Source organism: Anolis sagrei, chromosome 7, assembly GCF_037176765.1.
Source record: "Anolis sagrei isolate rAnoSag1 chromosome 7, rAnoSag1.mat, whole genome shotgun sequence".
Lineage (NCBI taxonomy): Eukaryota > Metazoa > Chordata > Lepidosauria > Squamata > Dactyloidae > Anolis > Anolis sagrei.
The window spans coordinates 15,499,331-15,519,746 of NC_090027.1; the positions used below are offsets into that span (position 1 = coordinate 15,499,331).

The 20,416-nt window shown below is 41.0% G+C and overlaps 1 protein-coding gene across 1 annotated transcript in view; it reads left to right on the forward strand.

Moving 5' to 3' along the window:
- Positions 1-20,416, forward strand: part of NUDCD3 (NudC domain containing 3) — a 101,010-nt gene that overhangs the window by 72,567 nt on the left and 8,027 nt on the right. The window contains exon 5 of the mRNA XM_060787650.2: positions 18,710-18,898. Coding sequence (XP_060643633.2) covers positions 18,710-18,898 — 189 coding nt within the window. The remainder of the gene's footprint in view (positions 1-18,709; positions 18,899-20,416) is intronic.

Here is a 20,416-nt window from a genome sequence, read left to right on the forward strand (position 1 = left end):
ACAAAAACATGGATATATGGGAAGGAATCTGAAATGAGAGAGAAGCAGGTAGTAACATGAAGGTTTTCTAGAGTTGCAGTAGTAAGTGACTGTAGAGTTCTGTGGTCCCCCCGCCCCTGAGATTTCTTGCACAAAGTTTTATGTGTGCTCCTAAATAGCGGATGAAAAAAGACCTCTGAGGTTACTTAGACATGGAGGTCACTCATTGCAAATTTTGCTGATTAAGAAAGCTTGCAAGGCTCTGCTAATAAATGTGCATTTTAATGAGCAAGAATTGATATTAGTGGCAGGTGCCGTAGTGCTTCTGCTTGACTGCTCTGAGTTCGGTGTGTGTGTGTGTGTGTGTTGTGTATATGTTTCCTGAGTGATAATTAGACAACAGCTAAAGCTTTCACCAACTGGCACTTGATTCCACATGCTTTTCAAATGGAGGTCTTTAAATGTTATCAGATTTTCAGTGCGATGCAAATTTTATGAAGACCCACCTATTGGTCCCCAAAGGCTATATCCACTTGGCAGTTGTTTTCGTCAACATCTGGAGGTGTAGATTTATGCTGCCATGCAAGGAGAACAGTTTTTCCAATTAATTTTTCTTGTGAGCCTTCTTAACGCAAGAATCTTGAAGCAGGAATCAAGAAGGTTCGCCAAATGCCCGCATCATCATTTCCTCTTTCCTCTTACTTAAAGGGCTTTTCCAAGAAAGGAAGAGAACAATTATAGAAGTGAATACCTGACTTTGCAGACGGTTCTGCCAGGAACGATTTGGTTTCCTGGACATGCCCTCTAGACCAGGGTTTCTCACCCTCGGGGTCGGGACCCCTAGGGGAGTCGCAAGGGGGAGTCAGAGGAGTCGCCAAAGACCATCAGAAAACACAGTATTTTCTGTTGGTCATGGGGGTTCTATGTGGGAAGTTTGGCCCAATTCTGTCGCTGGTGGGATTCAGAATGCTCTTTGATTGTAGATGAACTATAAATCCCAGCAACTACAACTCTCAAATGTCAAGGCCTATTTTCCACAAACTCCACCAGTGTTCACATTTAGGCATATTGATTATTCATGCCAAGTTTGGTCTGCATCTGAGTCCACAGTGCTCTCTGGATGCAGGTGAACTACAATTCCCAAACTCAATTCCCACCAAACCCTTCCAGTATTTTCAGTTGGTCATGGGAGTTTTGTGTCCCAAGTTTGGTTCAATTCCATCATTGGTAGAGTTCAGAATGCTCTTTGATTGTAGGCTAACTATAAATCCCAGCAACTACAACTCCCAAATGGCATATCGGGTATTTGTGCCAAATTTAGTCCAATGAATGAAAATACATCCTGCATATCAGATATTTCTACACTTGATCTTAGCCAAAAGGCCAAGAAGCGATATTCTGACATCCCTCTTGCAAGGGCAGGAAAGATCCAACATAATCAGAGTAAGCCTTTTTATTCTGAAAGCTATTAAGAAAAGAGCAGATTTCCTGAAAGAAGAACCAGGAAAATAAGATTCTGACTATAAATAGAAGGTCAGCTACTGTCCTCACCTTTTTGCCTGGTTTTTTACTCGTGTTCTATTTTTAAATGGTCATATGACTGGTCAAATAAATACATATTATTATTATTATTATTATTATTATTATTATTACATGAGGATTCATAACACTAGCAAAATTACAGTTCTGAAGTAGCAACTAAAATAATTTATGGTTGGGGGTCACCACAACATGAGGAACTGTATTAAGGGCTCGCAGCATTAGGAAGATTGAGAAACACTGCTCTAGACTGCAAGAAAGCTGACCAGTAAATTTAGGGGAACACTGAGCATGGTCCCATGGACAGGAATACTAAAAGAGAAAGGAGTTCATAGTAGATGGGAGTTTCCAAAAAATGAGATATTGGAGGCATAGCTTCTGATAGTTCTAATGAGAAGGAAAAACAGCAAGAAGAAACCAGAATGGATGTCTAAGTAACCTTTTAGTGAGCTGAGATTTAAAAGAGATATGTACAAGAAATGGAATAAGGGAGAGATCACCAAAGAGGAATTCAAACAAATAGCCAGTTTGTAGGGAGAAATTTAGAAAAGCCAAAGCACAGAAGAAGCACATGCTTGCTAGAGAAGTTAAAAACAATACAAACAATGGGTTGGTGTGAGTTTTCAGGGATGTATGGCCATGTCCCAGAAGCATTCTCTCCCGATGTTTCACCTACATCTATGGCAGACATCCTCAGAGGTTGATGTGTCTATTGGGAACTAGGCAGGTGAGGTTTATACATTTGTGGAATGTCCATGGTGACAATGTCTGTAGCCAAAGGAAGAACAGGAAATGGTAGAGCCACTGTGTACAGGTGATGGCTAAATGTTAAAAGGGTACAGAGAAAAGGTACAACTACTCAACATCTTCTTCCACAAGCTAGTTGTTCACAATTGTCCAAGGTGTTTATGTTGGCCAACAATGATGTGGATACTAGAATAGCAATGCCCCCCATAGCTCGGCCTTTTGAACTAATGCCGGCTGGCATTCAGGTAATAAGAGACAAACCCATTTAGAGCAGTGTTTCTCAACCTGGGGGTCGGGACCCCTGGGGGGGGGGTCGTGAGGGGGTGTCAGAGGGGTCACCAAAGACCATCAGAAAACACAGTATTTTCTGTTGGTTCTGAGGGTTCTGTGTGGAAAGTTTGGCCCAATTCTGTCGCTGGTGGGATTCAGAATGCTCTTTGATTGTAGATGAACTATAAATCCCAGCAACTACAACTCTCAAATGTCAAGGCCTATTTTCCACAAACTCCACCAGTGTTCACATTTAGGCATATTGATTATTCATGCCAAGTTTGGTCTGCATCTGAGTCCACAGTGCTCTCTGGATGCAGGTGAACTACAACACCCAGACTCAAGGTCAGTGGCCACCAAACCCTTCCAGTATTTTCTGTTGGTCATGGGAGTTCTGTGTGCCAAGTTTGGTTCAATTCCATCATTGGTGGAGTTCAGAATGCTCTTTGATTGTAGGTGAACTATAAATCCAAGTAACTACAACTCCCAAGCGACAAAATCACCCCCAACCCCTCCAGTATTCAAATTTGAGTGTATCCGGTATTTGTGTCGAACAGTGAGTGAGAATACATCCCTATATATCAGATATTTACATGACGATTCAGAACAGTAGCAAAATTACAGTTGTGAAGTAGCAATGAAAATAATTGTATGGTTGGGGCTCACCACAACATAAGGAACTGGATTAAGGGGTCGTGACATTAGGAACTTTGAGAACCTCTGATTTAGAGTAATGTTATCCATGGCCCAAGTTTCCTACAGAAGGATCAGATCGAAGGTAGTGATATAATTACTAAGGTCGACCCACTTATTTGCCCAGCCTCCAATATTCCAGGAGATAGCCTTCTTGTATTTTTTCCCTTGTTTTTAGCCAACATGTATTTTAAACAACTTTTATTGTTTGCAAATTTTTATCCACTGGATATTCTTAATCTCATTACCTGTATAACGTGTATGCTACAGTGTAATGAGGGTCTCCGGATCATAATAAAATTTATCTATCTATCTAACATCTTCTTAGCCTCAGTCTTCTCCCAAAAGATTAACCATTTTCAACTTGGGGAAGAGAGAATGCGGTATAAAATGCAGCACAAAATAGGTAAAGAAGCAGTACAGGAATATCTGGCTAATCTCAATGTATTCAATCATCCATGGCCAGATCCAAGGGTAATACATGGCGAGGCAGCATAACTTCCTTTTTTCAAAATTTAATAAAACCCATTGTATAAATCAGAAATGTTTATTTTTTTATAATGTAGGCGCATACCCAAAGTTTTTTTTACGTAGTTTTGAAGATCAAATTAGGTAGGTGACGTCCCCCATTCTCCATACACTGAGTAAACCGATTTCCCGTGTTTGTCATGACTCTTGCCAGCATAGGCGTTACATTGGCAATTTCTTCCTGGATGTTGGTCTTCAAATCTTGTAGGGTCCTTGGATGGTTCACATAAACACGGGATTTCAAAAAACCCCATAGAAAAAAATCACAAGGGGCCAAATCTGGAGGGGGGCCGGCCACTCCAAATCCGCTCGAAAAGTAGGCCTCAACGGCAAAAGCATGCTCCTCACTGTTCCAACACATGATGGCGACTGAACTGTGTCAGGACAAAACTTTATACTCCTGCCTCTCGAACGGGACCACGAGCGCTCCGCTACGTCTTCAACCGACTGAATGGCGTGCATTTTAAAAAAGGAAGTTATGCTGCCTCACCCTGTAGAAGAATTGGCAAAAGTAATTTCAGAACTAGTGAGGTCATCTCACTACTTCACTACCTCAGAGGTAGTATGACTTAACTACCTCTGAGGATGCTTGCCATAGAGGATGCTTGCAGGCGAAACGTCAGGAGAGAATGCCTCTAGAACATGGCCATATAGCCTGAAAAAAACCTACAATAACCCAGTGATTCCAGCCATGAAAGCCTTCGACAATAATTTCAGAAGTGATTTTGTGTAGGACATGTAAAGATCCTCCTATATAAGGTGAAAGAACTCCAGCAGAATTTTTGTGTGTTTGTGAGTGTAGTATGTCTGTGTACGTGTGTGAAAGAGAAATAGAGAGAGAGGAATATACCATAATAAGCTTGCAGCAATAGCAGTGCTTTGGCAAGATGCATTCTGGTGTTGCAGTGATGTCATAGATTTATTATTGGCTGCTGTTCAGATATTCTTGCAGTATTGAGCTTTGCCACCAGTAAGAGTCTACCTACCTACACGTTTAATTTGCAAATACTACCTTGGGGAAAGAGAGCAAGGACCCAGGGGTTGGCTTTCAGCATTGACGCTCCTGCATTTTGTGTGAAGACTGAAAGCTTGGGATTATGATAAAACCTTTGCAATTGTCTCAAGGTACACCTATATCTTTGCACTTCTATTGAAGCCATTAATGTCTGATAGAAAGAAATGTCATAAAGATAATGTAGATCTGGAATGCATGCCATGACAAAATGTCACTGGCAAAATGTCAGCTTTGCAACAGACACTCTAAAACAAGCACTTGTTGCTTGCTAGTTTCTTTTGGAATGGTTGCTAATGTCAGTCTGATAGTTTCTAGGAGTTTTAGAGGTGCAATGCATTTTAGTGGATGCATCCTACAGAAATTGGAAAGGTCATTTTGTAAGACCACGTCTAGTACCGCTAGAAACAGCTCCAGCTGCTATGCTAATTTGGGAATTCTGGGAGCCGTAGTCTAAAATGGAACTGTGCCAAATTCTGCCTGTTGTTTTTATTATACCCCAGTGTGCTTTAATGTCCTTTAATCCGGCCCTAGGGTTGTCCACGTCTTGGTTACATCCAGATTGGACTATTGCAATGCACTCTATGTGGGGCTGCCCTTGAAGACGGCCCCGAAGATCCAACTGCTACAATGGGCGGCAGCCAGGCTCCTTACTGGAGCAAACTATAGGGAGCATACAACGCCCCTTTTAAAACAGCTTAACTGGCTGCCGATAAATTGCTGAGCCAAATTCAAGGTGCAGGTTATGACCTATAAAGCCCTAAACGGTTAGGGTTAGGGTTAAGATCTTCCGGGGAAATTTAAGATCTTCCGGGGAGGCCCTCCTTTTACTCCCACCACCGTCGCAAGAGCGATTGGTGGGGACAAGAGAGAGGGCCTTCTCGGTGGTGGCCCTTCACCTTTGGAACGCCCTTCCAAAGGAAATAAGACAGGCCCCATCCCTCCCTTCCTTTCGTAAGAGCCTGAAGACCTGGTGGTTTAAACAAACCTTTGACTAGTTCTAGCTCTGCCCCAGATACTGTTGAAATTGGACATATCTTTTTCTACCAATTACCCAGGTCCCTTTCTTCTATTAGGCCCTGGAAATGTGCAGCCATAGACTCCACCTAATTTCCCGAGCCCTCTAAAATCACATTAGCCCGGCCTTTTAAACTGCCTTGAACATGCAGGATTATTTTAAACATATATGTGCTATTGTGGTTTTTAATGCTTATATTGTATTGTTAATTTTATGTTTCTGCTGTTTTCTTTGTATGTATAGATTATGTTACTTGGAAATTGCTCTGAATCCCTTTGGGGAGATAGAGTGGTATATAAATAAAGTTTTGTTGTTGTAGTAGTTGTTTTAGTGGGCTTCCGTGGTTGAGGTTGAGTCATGGGTACCTTGTATTCATTTGTTCTACTATTAAATAACCCACAAATATAGCTGGGCAATTTACTGTCTTGAAGTGCTTCAAAAGCTGGGAACTCAGTCTTATTCTCATTTTAGTTTTAATTTTCTCTTGGCACTTCATGCACTTTCAGAAATTTCCTCTCTGGCTACTCAGTGTTCTAAACCTAATTGCTTTCTTTTAATATTTTTAATGACTGATTTATTTTTCCTTTTTGCCTAAAGTATTCATAGCTATTCTTGGTAATGACCCTCAAAAACCAGAATAAAAGGGAAATTACTTGCTTCCTTTCCTTTCTTTCTTTCTTTTTCTTTCTGCCCTTTCCTTTCTTCCCCCTTTCCTTTTTTACCTTCTTTTTTTCTCCCTCTTTTCCCCTCCTTCTCCCTCATACACATGTCATTTAACAACAGTCAATTCACTTCTCTCCCCTTATTTAGCAGCAATTGGAAAGACGACCTAGGCAACCCATGACAATGAATTGGTCCAAACTCGGATTTGGTTTTTAACTGGCGTGTTTAATCAATTGTTTTTAATTTATTGTTTTAATGTATTTAATGTATTTGCTGAATGTATTTTTGATTGTTTATGATGGTAATGCATCTTATGATGCTTGTTGTGAGGCCACCTTGAGTCCCCGTCCCCCCCCCCAGGGGTGGGGTGGGGTGAGAAGGGTAGGGTATAAATAAAAATATAATGTTCGTTTGTGGGATTAACATAACTCAAAAACCACTGGACGAATTGACACAAAATTTGGACACAATACACCTATCAGGCCAACGAGTGACCATCACACATAAAACACTGAAAAACACAGCAGAAAACACTTAAAAAGCCAAAAAAATTACATTGTAATGCATGCACAAAACCACATATATACACATATACACAAATATATATACACATATACACACACAAAACACATCTACACAGACTGGGTCACAGCAACGCGTGGCAGGGGACAGCTAGTAGTATCATAAATTTGAAAGGGTCCCCTAAAGAATGACAATTATATGTTGCATGTTCCAGGGTGGGCAAACCAGACAATCTCCACATCAACGCTGACAAAGAAACAGCAAGAAATACTGTTTACCTACAAGCACATATTAGAAACCAACACTTTCTAATTACTTTATTTTCCAGATCACCAGACTAGGCCACAGCAACGCGTGGCAAGGGAACGGCCAGTGGGAAATAAATAAAATAAATAAAATAAATATTTCCCAGACATATGCAAGGGCCACCTCACTTAGTCACAGCCTTTGTTTTCCTTTGCTCTGGGCCTGAAAAGGGTACTTCTTAAAAAATACAAACCCCTCAATTGTTTGAAATTGGGCATGTGTCACAACTTGCGTTCAGATCCTTAAATCCACGTCGAAGCCTTTGTGGGACAAACCAACATACAGACATACTTTGACTTTTATATATAGAGATAATGACAAGTGGCTGAAACTTGAGAACCAGAATGGACGTCTAAGTAACTTTGTTATGTTGCCACACCAAATGGGAACTTTCCTGTTTTTTCCTCTCTGGTTCTTCACGTGTCTGGTTGGCATCGAGGTTTTACTATCAGTTTACTATCAGGAGCACTGCCATTGATTTCAGTGGAATCAAACCCTTTCTCTCACTGACTTCACTGCCAATTTTAGAATTCTGGCACTAATAGCAGGAGATACCTAAAACTACTTGCTATACTTGTAACAAAGCTTACTTTTATAAAGGACCCAAGGGATTCTAAGTGCTGTTTTCTGATACATTGAAAATCCTGTTAGACAGTGGTAATAAAAACCAAAAAGAACTCCCAAGAGGAAGGTTTCCATTTGGAGATGTTTAGAGTAGCATGACTCTTTGGAAAAGTGAAAGCCAAAGGGGCATGAGGACTTCTCCCAGCTCTTCCCCCTGTATATAATATTTTTGTATGTGACCCTTCTCTATTACACTAGTTAGTGTGTCAAAGGGATTAAAATAGATGTCCAGGAGCTGATTTTAGAACACTGCCCTGAGTGCTGGGCAGAACACTTTGCTTTCCCTTTCCGAAGCCCAGTTTGGTTCAGCTGTGATTATGTTTAGTTAGTGTGTAGTCAGGGATTAATTATCTGCCCTCTAGAAAAGAGTGGTGCTGTCCTTTTCTTTAAAAAAAAATAACAGAATTCATTATTGCAATAAGAAAAATAGAAAGATTAAGATCAGGAATCATTAATATTTATATTATGTGATCTAAGGATTTATACAAATGGAACTGTCTAGACCAGGCATTCTCAAACTGTGCTCCGGCAAATCTTTGGGGCGTTCCGGGTGATAGTGAGGGACTCCGTGGTGCCATACTGTTTCCTGCCTCCTCTTATTTCCTCCTCCTGAGAAATGCAAGGAAATTAAAGTTTTGAGCTGCTGGAAACAACTACAGTCGCAGTGTCCACCCAAGGCACAGACACTTTCTTCTCCATCTCCCTCGAGTTTCTGTTGTTGTTGTTATTCTTATTACAAAGACCTGGATGACCATCTGCTAGGGGTTCTTTGATTGTGTTTTCCTGCATGGTAGAAGGGGGTTGAAGTGGATGGACCCTGGGGTTTCTACCATTATTATTATTATTATTATTATTATTATTATTATTATTATTATAAACACAACAAGATGAGTTCACAGCAGACACTCTGCTGGCTGTTGTATTGGATCACACGTCAGACACTTCCCAAGTGTCTAGGACTGTGTGACGTATCGGCGAATGATGCATGTAGATCCCAGTAAGGTGGCCTTCTGCAGCTGGCAGATGGTAATTTTGTCAGTGCCGATTGTGTTTAAGTGCAGGCCAAGGTCTTTAGGCACTGCACCCAGTGTGCCGATCACTACTGGGATCACCTTTACTGGCTTGTGCCAAAGTCTTTGCAGTTCGATCTTTAAATCCTCATATCTTGTAAGCTTTTCCAGTTGTTTCTCTGCAATCCTGCTGTCACCTGGGATTGCGACTTCGACAATTCATACTTTGTTTTTTAACACGATTGTGAGGTCAGGAGTATTATGCTCCAAACCTCTGTCTGTCTGAATCCGGAAGTCCCAGAGGAGTTTGGCATGTTCATTCTCTGTAACTCTTTCTGGCATGTGATCCCACCAGTTCTTTGTCGCAGGCAGATGGTATTTGTGGCACAAGTTCCAATGAATCATCTGACCAATGGTGTTATGCCTCTGCTTGTAGTCTGTCTGTGCGCTCTTCTTGCAGCAGCTGAGGATGAGTTTTGCTTCCAATTGCCCTACAAGCCCATGCCCTGGTTGCACAGCAATGGGTCCTGGCTACTGCAGCCCACTTGTCGACGGGTGCCCAGGAGAAGCACTCGCTGCAGTCCTTATTATCCTGGGTGACGTCCGAGCCAGTATAGACTTCTTTAGAGTTTGTTTTATTATTATTATTATAACAAATGCTGGGTGGCCATCTGTTGGGAGTGTTTTGATTGTGCTTTTCCTGCATGGCAGAAGGGGGTTAAGACTGGATGGCCCCTGGGTTTTTCCACTGAAATACTGTTAAGTTTATGTTAGTTAAAATTGTTCTTCATTTTAAATATTGTATTGTTTTTCCTTTCATTCCCTTTCCTTTTTTTGCCCTGTGTGAATAGGTTCACACAAGCACTCTGCATCCATCTACTACTGGCCCACCCCATGCCATCCCCATACACACACACACACACACACACACACACAGATATATAAATGTAATGCTCGTTTGTGGGATTAAAATAACTCAAAATGCATGGGATGAATTGACACCAAATTTGGACACAATACACGTATCAGGCCAATCACTCATAAAAACACTGAAAAAAGCAGTGAAAGAGATGTAAAAAGCCAAAAAAATCCATTACAACGCATACGCAAAACCACATATATACACAAAAACACATATACACAGACTGGGCCACAGCAATGAGTGGCACGGGATGGCTAGTGTGTGTGTGTATATGTATGTATGTATAAACATTTCTTGATGCTGCACCAGAAACTTTTGCTTCAAAAAGTTTGAGACTCCCTGGTCTAGACATATATTTACTTTTTCCTTACATCTTTTCTATATAGAAACTGCTTATACATTCTCCCAAAATTTCAGATAATACATTTCGAAGACTGATACAAATGAAAGGAACAAAATCTTCTCAGAATTATCTCTATATCTCCCCTTTCATATGTACAGGGTTAGTCAAAATGCATAGGCCAATAAGCCATTCAATTGAATGGCTTATTGGCCTATGCATTTTGACTAACCCTGTATTTTAGTTTCCTTCCAGTTTTTCTGCTGTAACAACATTCTATTTAGCCAGTCGCACTCAGTCAGGGCCTTTAGTTTTCCATCACTGATTAATTTTAGCCCTGGTTGCAGCAAGGAGAAACCTAATCAGGTCTGGCCAGAGTGGTCCATGCCTTAGTCACCTCCAGATTGGATTACTGTAATGCACTCTACGTGGGGCTGCCCTTGAAGACGACCCGGAAATTCCAATTGGTACAACAGGCGGCAGCCAGGTCACTAACTGGTGCGACTTACAGGGAGTGGTCAACCCACCTGTTTAAGGAGCTACATTGGCTGCCGTTCATTTTCTGGTCCCAATTCAAGGTGCAGGTTCTTACCTAGAAAGCCCTGAACGGTTTGGGACCCACCTATCTGCGTGACCGCATTTCTGTGTACAAACACACACGATCTCTTTGATCATCTGGAGAGGCCCCGCTCCGGCTCCCTCCTCCTTTGCAGGTGCGGTTGGTGGGGATGAGGAGAGGACCTTCTCGGTGGTGGGCCCCCGACTCTAGAACTCACTTCCCAGGGATATTAGGCATGCCCCAACATTGGCAGTCTTTAGGAGGAGCCTGAAAATGTGGCTGTTCCAGTGTGCCTTCCTGGTATAAGGAAATAATTCCCAGCAAAATGTCCTCAGAATGCACTTTAACTATTTGTTGGGTTGTGCTCCCCTCACTTCTTTTAAAACCCTCTTACCAGATATATCCTACCTTGTTCATTCCCAGTGTTTATTTTTAATTTTAAACTATTACATTTGGCTAGGCCATAGGTTTTTAAATCTTTGTGTGTTATTGTTTATATGTGATTTATACTAATTGTATTGTTTTTGTTTATTGCTTTCTTATTTTATTGATGTGTTGTTGGCTTGGCCTCATGTAAGCCGCTCCGAGTCCCTTGGGGAGATGGTAGCGGGGTATAAATAAAGTATTATTATTATTATTATTATTATTATTATTATCTTTAAGATTTTCATGCTATCTGAAAAATATAGAAAATAGCAATCATTCTCCCTGAGGATGTACATGTTTGCCATTGTTGTACATGAAAGGAAAGAAACAATTTTACTCCTGGGTACTCAAGCCACATTGTGTTTTCACCATGTCTTTTCCACTGCAGGCATATTTTTTAAATCAGGACACTAGCATATATAACTAGTCATGTAAGGTCTCTACTCATGCTACTCCTCAGTTTAAGTTCCACCTTCCAGGTATAGTAAAGTCTCTTCTTTCCCTTGTAAGATCTCATTGCTGAATGGAATTAAAATGGTTAATTGAATCAAACCATGTGAGAGAAGACATGAGGAAGGTTTACAAGCATAAGGCTTGTTTGCGTAATGCTGAGGAACACTAAGCCATCTTGTGCCACAGATGGGATGGTGTGTTAGCTTGGAAGGATGACAGCACTCTAACTTTTGCACAAAGTCTGCATTGCCAACTTTTGCTTCTAACAATCCTCTTGACATTATTTGTGGTTTTGGCCATGGAGATGATTGAGGCAAAGTGGCCCTATCTGGAAAAAAATTGAAAAATAATAATTCAATGGAAGTTGACAGAGCATCTTTTTGCTAGAACTCTTTGTTACTTTATTTTTAAAATTTATTTCCATACTGTTTTTCACTCAGAAATGCTCCCAGACCCGGTTAAAAAATCATTATTTGGACAGTTCCTATGGCATGACACACCATTTCTACCTCTTGCTCATGGGATATATCTTCAGGAGGAATCTGAAAACCTGGTTATTCCAATGTGCCTTCAGTGCTTGAATGTAAGATACTCCCTGGCCAAATTTTGCACAAATGACCTCAGAAGCACTTTATTTTATAGTTCGTGCAATTAATTCCTTCCTTCCTCAATTTGGATCTCCCTCCTCAACAATTTCCAATTTCCATTGCCCAGTCTCCCAGTGTTTTAAAAAAATTAAATTGTATTTTTAAATTTGGTCTTGCCCCATGCAATTTCTTTGTTTAATGTCCGATTTTATACTGTTGTTACGCTTATTATTTAGGTTTTGCATTTTATGCTTTCTAGTTCTGTTATGCCTTGTGTTATATTGTGTTATGCTTTTGTGTAATATTGTATTTACTGTATTGATGGGCGTGGCCTCATGTAAGCCGCCCCGATTCCCCCTGGGGGAGATGGAGTACAGTATAAATAATTATTATTGTTACTATTATTATCATCATCATCATCATCTTTCAATGCTCTGTAAAGGTAAAGGTTTTCCCTTGACATTAAGTCTAGTCTTGTTCTACTCTGGAAGGTGAAGCTCACATCCATTTTTAAATCAAAGAGCTGGCATTATCCGTATACACCTTCAAGGTCATATGGCGAGCATGACTGCATGGAGCGCCATTATTTTCCTGCCAGAGCAGTACCTATTCATCTACTCACATTTGCATGTTTTCAAACTGCTATGTTGGCAGAAGCTGGGGCTAACAGCGGGAGCTCACCCTGCACCCCATAACTTTTGGTTAGCAAGTTCAGCAGCTCAGTGGTTCTGGAGATATCTAAAGTCATTATCTTAATAGTCAGTTTAAGAGACAATTATGTATGTGTATATGGACATCAGTTACATTCTCCTTTAGGAATTTCGCCAGAGTATCGCTTACCACTTATTAATTTTTGTTATTTTTTCAATGTATGCTTCATTTCACCTCAAAAGATGGGGCTCAGGGTGTTTGTAGTGATATAAAACAAACTAGCTGTACCCTGCCATGCGTTGCTGTGGCCTATAGTAAATCTTTTCAAAGTAGAGATATCTGGAGTATTATGAAATAGAGGTACCTACTAGGCTTGGGCGGTTTCGTTCGTTAATTTTGTAATTTGTTATTCATTCATATTTAAATTAGCTTACGATCCAATATTGAGCCATGCAGGACTACTTTGAGGAGTAATTAAAAATCGAAACAATTTTTCCAATTTATTTCGTATTGTTTCGTAAATGTTTCGTAATTGGTTCAAAATTGTTTCGAAATTATTTCGTAATTATTTCCGTATGCGGGGTTAGATGAAGGAGGGGGAGGAGGGATGGTTTTGACAGGGCGGGTTTGGAAGCGGCGTGAGTGGGGTTAGATGAAGGAGGGGGAGGAGGGATGGTTTTGACAGGGCGGGAAGGGGTGCTGCGGGGCTTGGAGTGGGCGGGGCGGGGCTTGGAGGCGGTGTGGGCGGGGTAAGATGAAGGAGGGGGAGGAGGGCGGGGGGAGGGAGGGGCCGTGGTGTGGGGTGATCGCGCGGGCGAGGCGACGGAGGATGGGGGCATGGGTTGCGCGGAGGGAGCGTTGGCCGGCAGGCCATGTGCGCGCGCCAGGGAACTTGCGGCTGGGTGCCATTGCTCATGCTCAGTTGTTTTGTCATTTTGTGAGTGTGTTGTTGTGTTGTTTTTTTATTTTGATTCGATTTGTTTGTACCTTGTGGGTTGTGGTAGGTGCATGGGAATTTTGGTTAATTTTCGTTGGGGTTTTTTTGAGTTTTGCTGTCCTGTTGGATGCCCCTTACAGATTTATATATATAGATGGAATTAAAACATAAAAGCCATAAGTATGAAAGTTTCAAAACACAATTGAAAATACCACCAAGAGAAGAAAATAAGGCACTCTCTGCCTAAAAACTCCTTCTGCAGCAAGCAATTTTAAATTTTAATCTTCACAATTGGCCCTGCCCACTGTGATTAATTCTTGTGTTTTGATTTAATATTGTTGCTCTGTTTATTTTACTGTTTATTTATTTATTTATTTATTTTTCATATTTTTTGTTCTGTTTTGTGTTGTATTGTTTTACTGTATTGCTGGGCTTGGCCTCATGTAAGCCACCCCAAGTCCCCTTGGGGAGGTGGTGGTGGGGTATAAATAAATTATTATTATTATTATTATTATTATTATTATTATTATTATTATTTGAAACACAACAAGATGAGTCCACAGCAAACACTCTCTGCCGGCTGTTGAATTGGATCACACTTCCCAAGTGTCTAGGACTGTGTGATGTATTGGCGAATAATGCGTGCAGATCCCAGTAAGGTGGCCTTCTGCAGCTGGCAGATGGTAATTTTGTCAGCACCTATTGTGTTTAAGTGCAGGCCAAGGTCTTTAGGCACTGCACCCAGTGTGCCGATCACCACTGGGACCACCTTTACTGGTTTGTGCCAGAGTCTTTACAGTTTGATTTTTAAATCCTCATATCGTGTGAGCTTCTCCGGTTGTTTCTCTGCAATCCTGCTGTCACCTAGGATTGCGACGATCCATACTTTGTTTTTTAGCACAATCATGAGGTCAGGAGTATTGTTCTCCAAAACTCTGTCTGTCTGAATCCAAAAGTCCCAGAGGAGTTTGGTATGTTCATTCTCTGTAACTCTTTCTGGCATGTGATCCCACCAGTTCTTTGTCGCAAGCAGATGGTATTTGTGGCACAAGTTCCAATTAATCATCTGAGCAACGGTGTTGTGCCTCTGCTTGTAGTCTGTCTGCGTGATCTTGCAGCAGCTGATGATGTGATCTATTGTTTCATCTGCTTCCTTGCAGAGTCTACATTTGGGATCTGTTGTCGACTTTTCAATTCTGGCTTTGATGGCATTGGTTCTAATGGCTTGTTCTTGGGCTGCCAGAATTATGCTTACTAAACGTCCATCTGAATGAAAAGGTTTTATTTACTGTCAAAAAGACAACAAGGAAAGAGCCAAATTAGCTTCTCAGTAAGGTATTTCAGGGCTCTGGGAGCCTTGTTCAGACCCCCTTTTAAGCTTTCCGACACCTTCATTTTGAGTTTCAATAGTTGTGATACATTATCTTTCTTTTAAAGCAAATAAATTGTTTTATGGATGCAAATGTCTACACTTGCCTCTTAATTTTCACCTTCCTCTTGCAACATATGGAACCCATGACTTTTAGCTTTCTCCCCTGCAGTCTCCTAAAGATCAGCTTCAGTCTTCTTGCCAGACTACTACCTCCGAAGTGAGCTTCTTTGTCACGGAACAGATTCCCCATCTCTGGGGTCACATGGGCCATGCAGCCCCGTCAAACAGCACTAGCAGCTCGGTGTGTCACCCATTTTCAGCCTCCTACTCTTGGGTGCCTCAGATGAGTCTTGCAGGAGTTTAATAAAAGCTTCTTTGGGAGTTTAATGACAACCACTTTGATCTATTTTTTTTTCATTGGGGAGATCTTGCCTTGTATGCCCTGTTTCCATTTGTGTCAGGGCCATAGGTGGTGCTGGAAAAAATATTGTTTATGTTTTGTGGCTTGCAATTGTAAGCAAATGTATGGGGAATTAAAACTAGCGGTATCTGCCAAGGTCATTTCTTTGAAAAACCCAGTACAAGGGGAAGAAATGGGAAAACTGAATGTTTTTTGGTTGTTGGCTAATGAAATGAAAGGCCACGTAAATGTTTGAACTGCTTTAATGCTTTAAGTATGGTGTGTAACTGAAAGCCTTCAGTCCTGACAACAATCGTGTACATTTCTCAAGTCTGTTTACTAAATAAAGCTATCAGAATCTGCTGAAAACCCAAGTTTCTGAACAAGAGGAAGCTAGTATATTGCAGCTTATCACCAACAAAGCTTCCTCAAGACAAAACAAACTGTGTTCTGATTACAATTATGTTGGCCCAGACAGCCCTGGTTTACTCTGTTTCTTTATTTGCCTCAAGAGGTATCCCTATAGCTACCAAACTGTATAGGGGTATCTTTATAGCTACCGAACCTACCGAGGTAGTTAAAGATAACCATGGGATTGTTGCAAGGCCTGATTGTTTTATAGTTTTATAATTGTAATGGTTTTCATCTATTTTTATTGTTTATTTATTTATTTCCAGTATTTCTACCCCATCCAGTATCTCAACCCCGGAAAAGGTACTCAGGAGGGTTTACATTTGACAACATAACAATATAACAGCAATTAAAAGAATAAATAAACATTCATTAAAACCATAAAACAGTGTTAACAGTATTAGCAGCCGTTTCACCATTCTAGTCGAATTCCAAATCCATATCCAGAGTGCTATTTATGCCAGTTGTCCAAAAGCCTGGTCCCAGAACCACTACTTCAATTTCTTTTTAAAAGACAGGAGGGATGAAGCTGATCTTACCTCGTTGGGGAGTTCCACAGGCAGGGAGCCACAACTGAGAAGGCCCCATCTCTAGTCCTCTCCAAACGTATTTGCAATGCTGGTGGGAGCGAGAGCAGGGCCTCCCTGGATGATCTTAAAACTATGAGGTGGGATGTAGAAAGAGATGCATTCAGACAAGTAGGCTGGGCCAGAACCGTATAGGGCTTTATAGGCCAAAACCAGCACTTTGAATTTTGTTCAGAAGTGGACCGGCAGCCAGTGGAGCTGACACAACAAGAGGATGGTATGCTCCCTATATGTCGCTTCAGTTAGTAACCTGGCTGCGGCCCATTGGACTAATTGGAGTTTCCGAACTGTCTTCAAAGACAGACCCACATAGAGTTCATTGCAGTAGTCTATTAGAGAGGTAAAAAGAGCATGGACCACCGTAGCTAGATCAGACTTCCCAAGGTATGGGCACAACTGGTGCGCAGCTAATGCACAACAATGATCTATTGTCATTGTTGTTTTGATGTGTGAGTTTTGTCCATGTAAGGCACTGAATTTTGTCATTGGTTATGTTGGGAACTGCTTTGAGTCCCCCCAGGGGTGAGAAAAGTGGTATATAAGTGCAATAAATGAATAATTTACCTTCTGATTCTGTATGGAGGAAAAGTCAGGCATCCAGACATGGACATTCTCAACCCCATGGGAGGGAAGGAGATTCCTTAGCTGCTCTGCCAGATACTGTTAAGAACATTACCTCTGCAACACGTAGACCTTCGAAAAGGCACTCATATGTATTGTCAGACTTCTTAGCTGGGTGTCAAGAAGGCAGAGCACCTACATGGCCACAGACTTTAGCTTTCATACCTCATAACAGATCCCAGGCTGATTCCGCTTTTGGAAATTCTGTTCTGTATTCTTGGAAAATTCGTAAATATACTTAAGTAAACACAGTTTGCATATAGTAGAGCCCGCAGTGGCACAATGATTTAAACCCTTGTGTTGGCAGGATTGAAGACCGACAGGTCGGAGGTACCAATCTGGGGAGAGCGGGTTGAGCTCCCTCTGCCAGCTCTAGCTCCCCATGTGGAGACATGAGAGAAGCCTCCCACATGGACGGTAAAACATCACAAACATCTGGGCATCCCCTGAGCAACGTCCTTGCAGATGGCCAACTCTGTCACACCAGAAGCGACCTGTAGTATCTCAAGTTGCTCCTGACGCACACACACACAATAGAATCTGGGAAAGGGGAAAAATATATGGGGATTTTGGTTCCCCTGGCAGGACCAACTATATGATGTAATATAATGTATTGTATATACATATAATATTTATAATATTATAATGTAATGAAATATAATACTAATACTAATAATATATTATAATTATATATCTGTATTACATGTAATATTACTAATAATATCACAATATAATTGCATAATACAATATAGTAGTAATTAATACTGATTTTGTACTATGCTAATAATGTAATATATTGTATGTATATATATCTTGTAAGCCGCTCTGAGTCCCCTTTGGGGTGAGAAGGGCGGCATATAAATGTCACAAATAAATAAATAAATAAATAATATTGTTCTCTGACACAGGTGATTCTATTTTGGGGCTTGCACAAATCTTGGCCCAGCCTTTTAAATTTTTTAATTGCCTTGAACAGGCAGGATTACTTTTAATATATGTGTGTTATGGCAACAATATTTATGCTTATATTTTGTTTTGTCAATCTTATGGTTATGTTGTTTTTACTTTGTATATTTTGTGATGTTACCTGGGAACCGTCTTGAGTCCTCTCAGGAAAATGAATAAATAAATAAATAAATAAATAAAATAATAATAATTATTATTATTATTATTATGATATGCTTCTGAAATACATGTTACAGTGTTGGATTGAATCAGATCCTATTCCCATTCATTTTGAGTGTCCTAGCACTGAAACAGCTTCAGGGTCTTAGTTCTTTGTTTGGATTTTCCCTTTATAAAAGTCATACCCAGCCTGATACATTTTAAGTGTATTGGACTCTAGTTTGCTAAGCTGATGGGAATGCTGGAAGTCATAATCCAGCGCCTCCGGGAGTTACCAAGCTGAGAAAGGCTGCTTTAATTGTTTCTATGGAGACAGCCATGTCTCCCAGAAAATTGTTCTCTGGGTCAAGTCTGGTTGCTGTTCATTGTTTAACCATGTGCTAACAGCGCTTCTCTTTTCTTCCCAGATTAACCTCAGTAAGGTCGGTGAATACTGGTGGAGTGCCATTTTGGATGGGGAAGAGCAGATCGACATTGGCAAAATTAATAAGGAACGCTCAATGGCCACAGTAGATGAAGAAGAGCATGCTGTGCTGGACAGACTGTCTTTTGACTACCACCAGAAGCTGCAAGGCAAGCCACAGAGCCACGAGATGGTACGTTTGTTGGTACAGTCCTAGGAAATAGTTTGGCTTGCAGGTCATTTCTTAAAAGGCATTTCACTTCAAGCATTCCCAATCTGATGCTATTTTATGATTTGCTATATATGAGGAACACTTTGGTTGTACCCTTCCTCAGGGATAGTTGGTGGGCTTAAACAAAACTGAGTGTCCTTGGTTATTGGAGGCATTTCTGAATGTAATTCCAGACTTCTTATGAGGGAAACATGCAATGAATAGATAGACTCCTACTTGGAATGATATGTGGACTCCCAATTACTGTCTTCATGATTCATGTTCTGGAGATATCCGATCCAGCTCTAGGGGAAGTTTTATTAAGAACAGACAGCATGGCAAGCAGAGCCAAAGCCCTAAGTAAGACATGGCGCTATTCACATCAGAGGCGGGTGAACCTGTGCCTCCAAAATGTAGTTGGATTTCACAACCCAGCAGTACCAGCTATCCAAGGGAAAAATGAAAGGGATAGTAGTTTGTGAGCACCTGGAGGGCCACAGACTCTTCAACCCTTGATATCTCTTAGACTTTTAGTCAAACATACAAAAAAAGATATTACACACTTGCATAAAACAAAAAAAGAAAATATGAAATTAGAAGTAGCAAAAAGTGCAAAGTAAAAACCCACTACCATAAAAAAAGAAACCTAAACAATTTTCCATACATATAAAACTAAAGCTAAGCAGTTTTCCGAATGAAGAGCAGAGTGTTTGAGGACCAGGACATCTGTAGTGAGACCAAGGTGCTTTTTTATAAAGCTATTGTCCTCCCAACCCCGCTATACGCCTGCGAGACGTGGACTATCTACAGACATCACATGCAACTCCTGGAACGATTCCATCAGCGTTGTCTCCAAAAAATCCTGCAAATCTCTTGGGAAGACAAGCGGACAAATGTCAATGTGCTGGAAGAAGCAAAGACCACAAGCATTGAAGCGATGGTTCTCCGCCATCAACTCCTCTGGACCGGCTTCTCCAGGGAAGCAGAAAACAAGCTTGCTCCCTCCTCCCTGTGGCTTCCTCTCACATATTTATACATGGCTATCATATCTCCTCTCAGCCTTCTCTTCTTCAGGCTAAACATGCCCAGCTCCTTAAGCCACTCCTCATAGGGCTTGTTCCCCAGGCCCTTGATCATTTTAGTCTCCCTCCTCTGGACACATTCCAGCTTGTCAATATCTCTCTTCAATTGTGGTGCCCAGAATTGGACACAATATTCCAGGTGTGGTCTAACCAAAGCAGAATGGAGGGGTAGCATTACTTCCCTAGATCTAGACACTATGCTCCTATTGATGCAGGCCAAAATTCCATTGGCTTTTTTTGCCGCCACATCACATTGTTGGCTCATGTTTAACTTGTTGGCTCATGTTTAACTTGTCATTTTGTTAGTTTTGGCCAATCATCTCTCTAATCTGTCAAGATCATTTTGAATTCTGCTCCTGTCCTCTGGAGTATTGGCTATCCCTCCCAATTTGGTGTCGTCTGCAAACTTGATGATCCT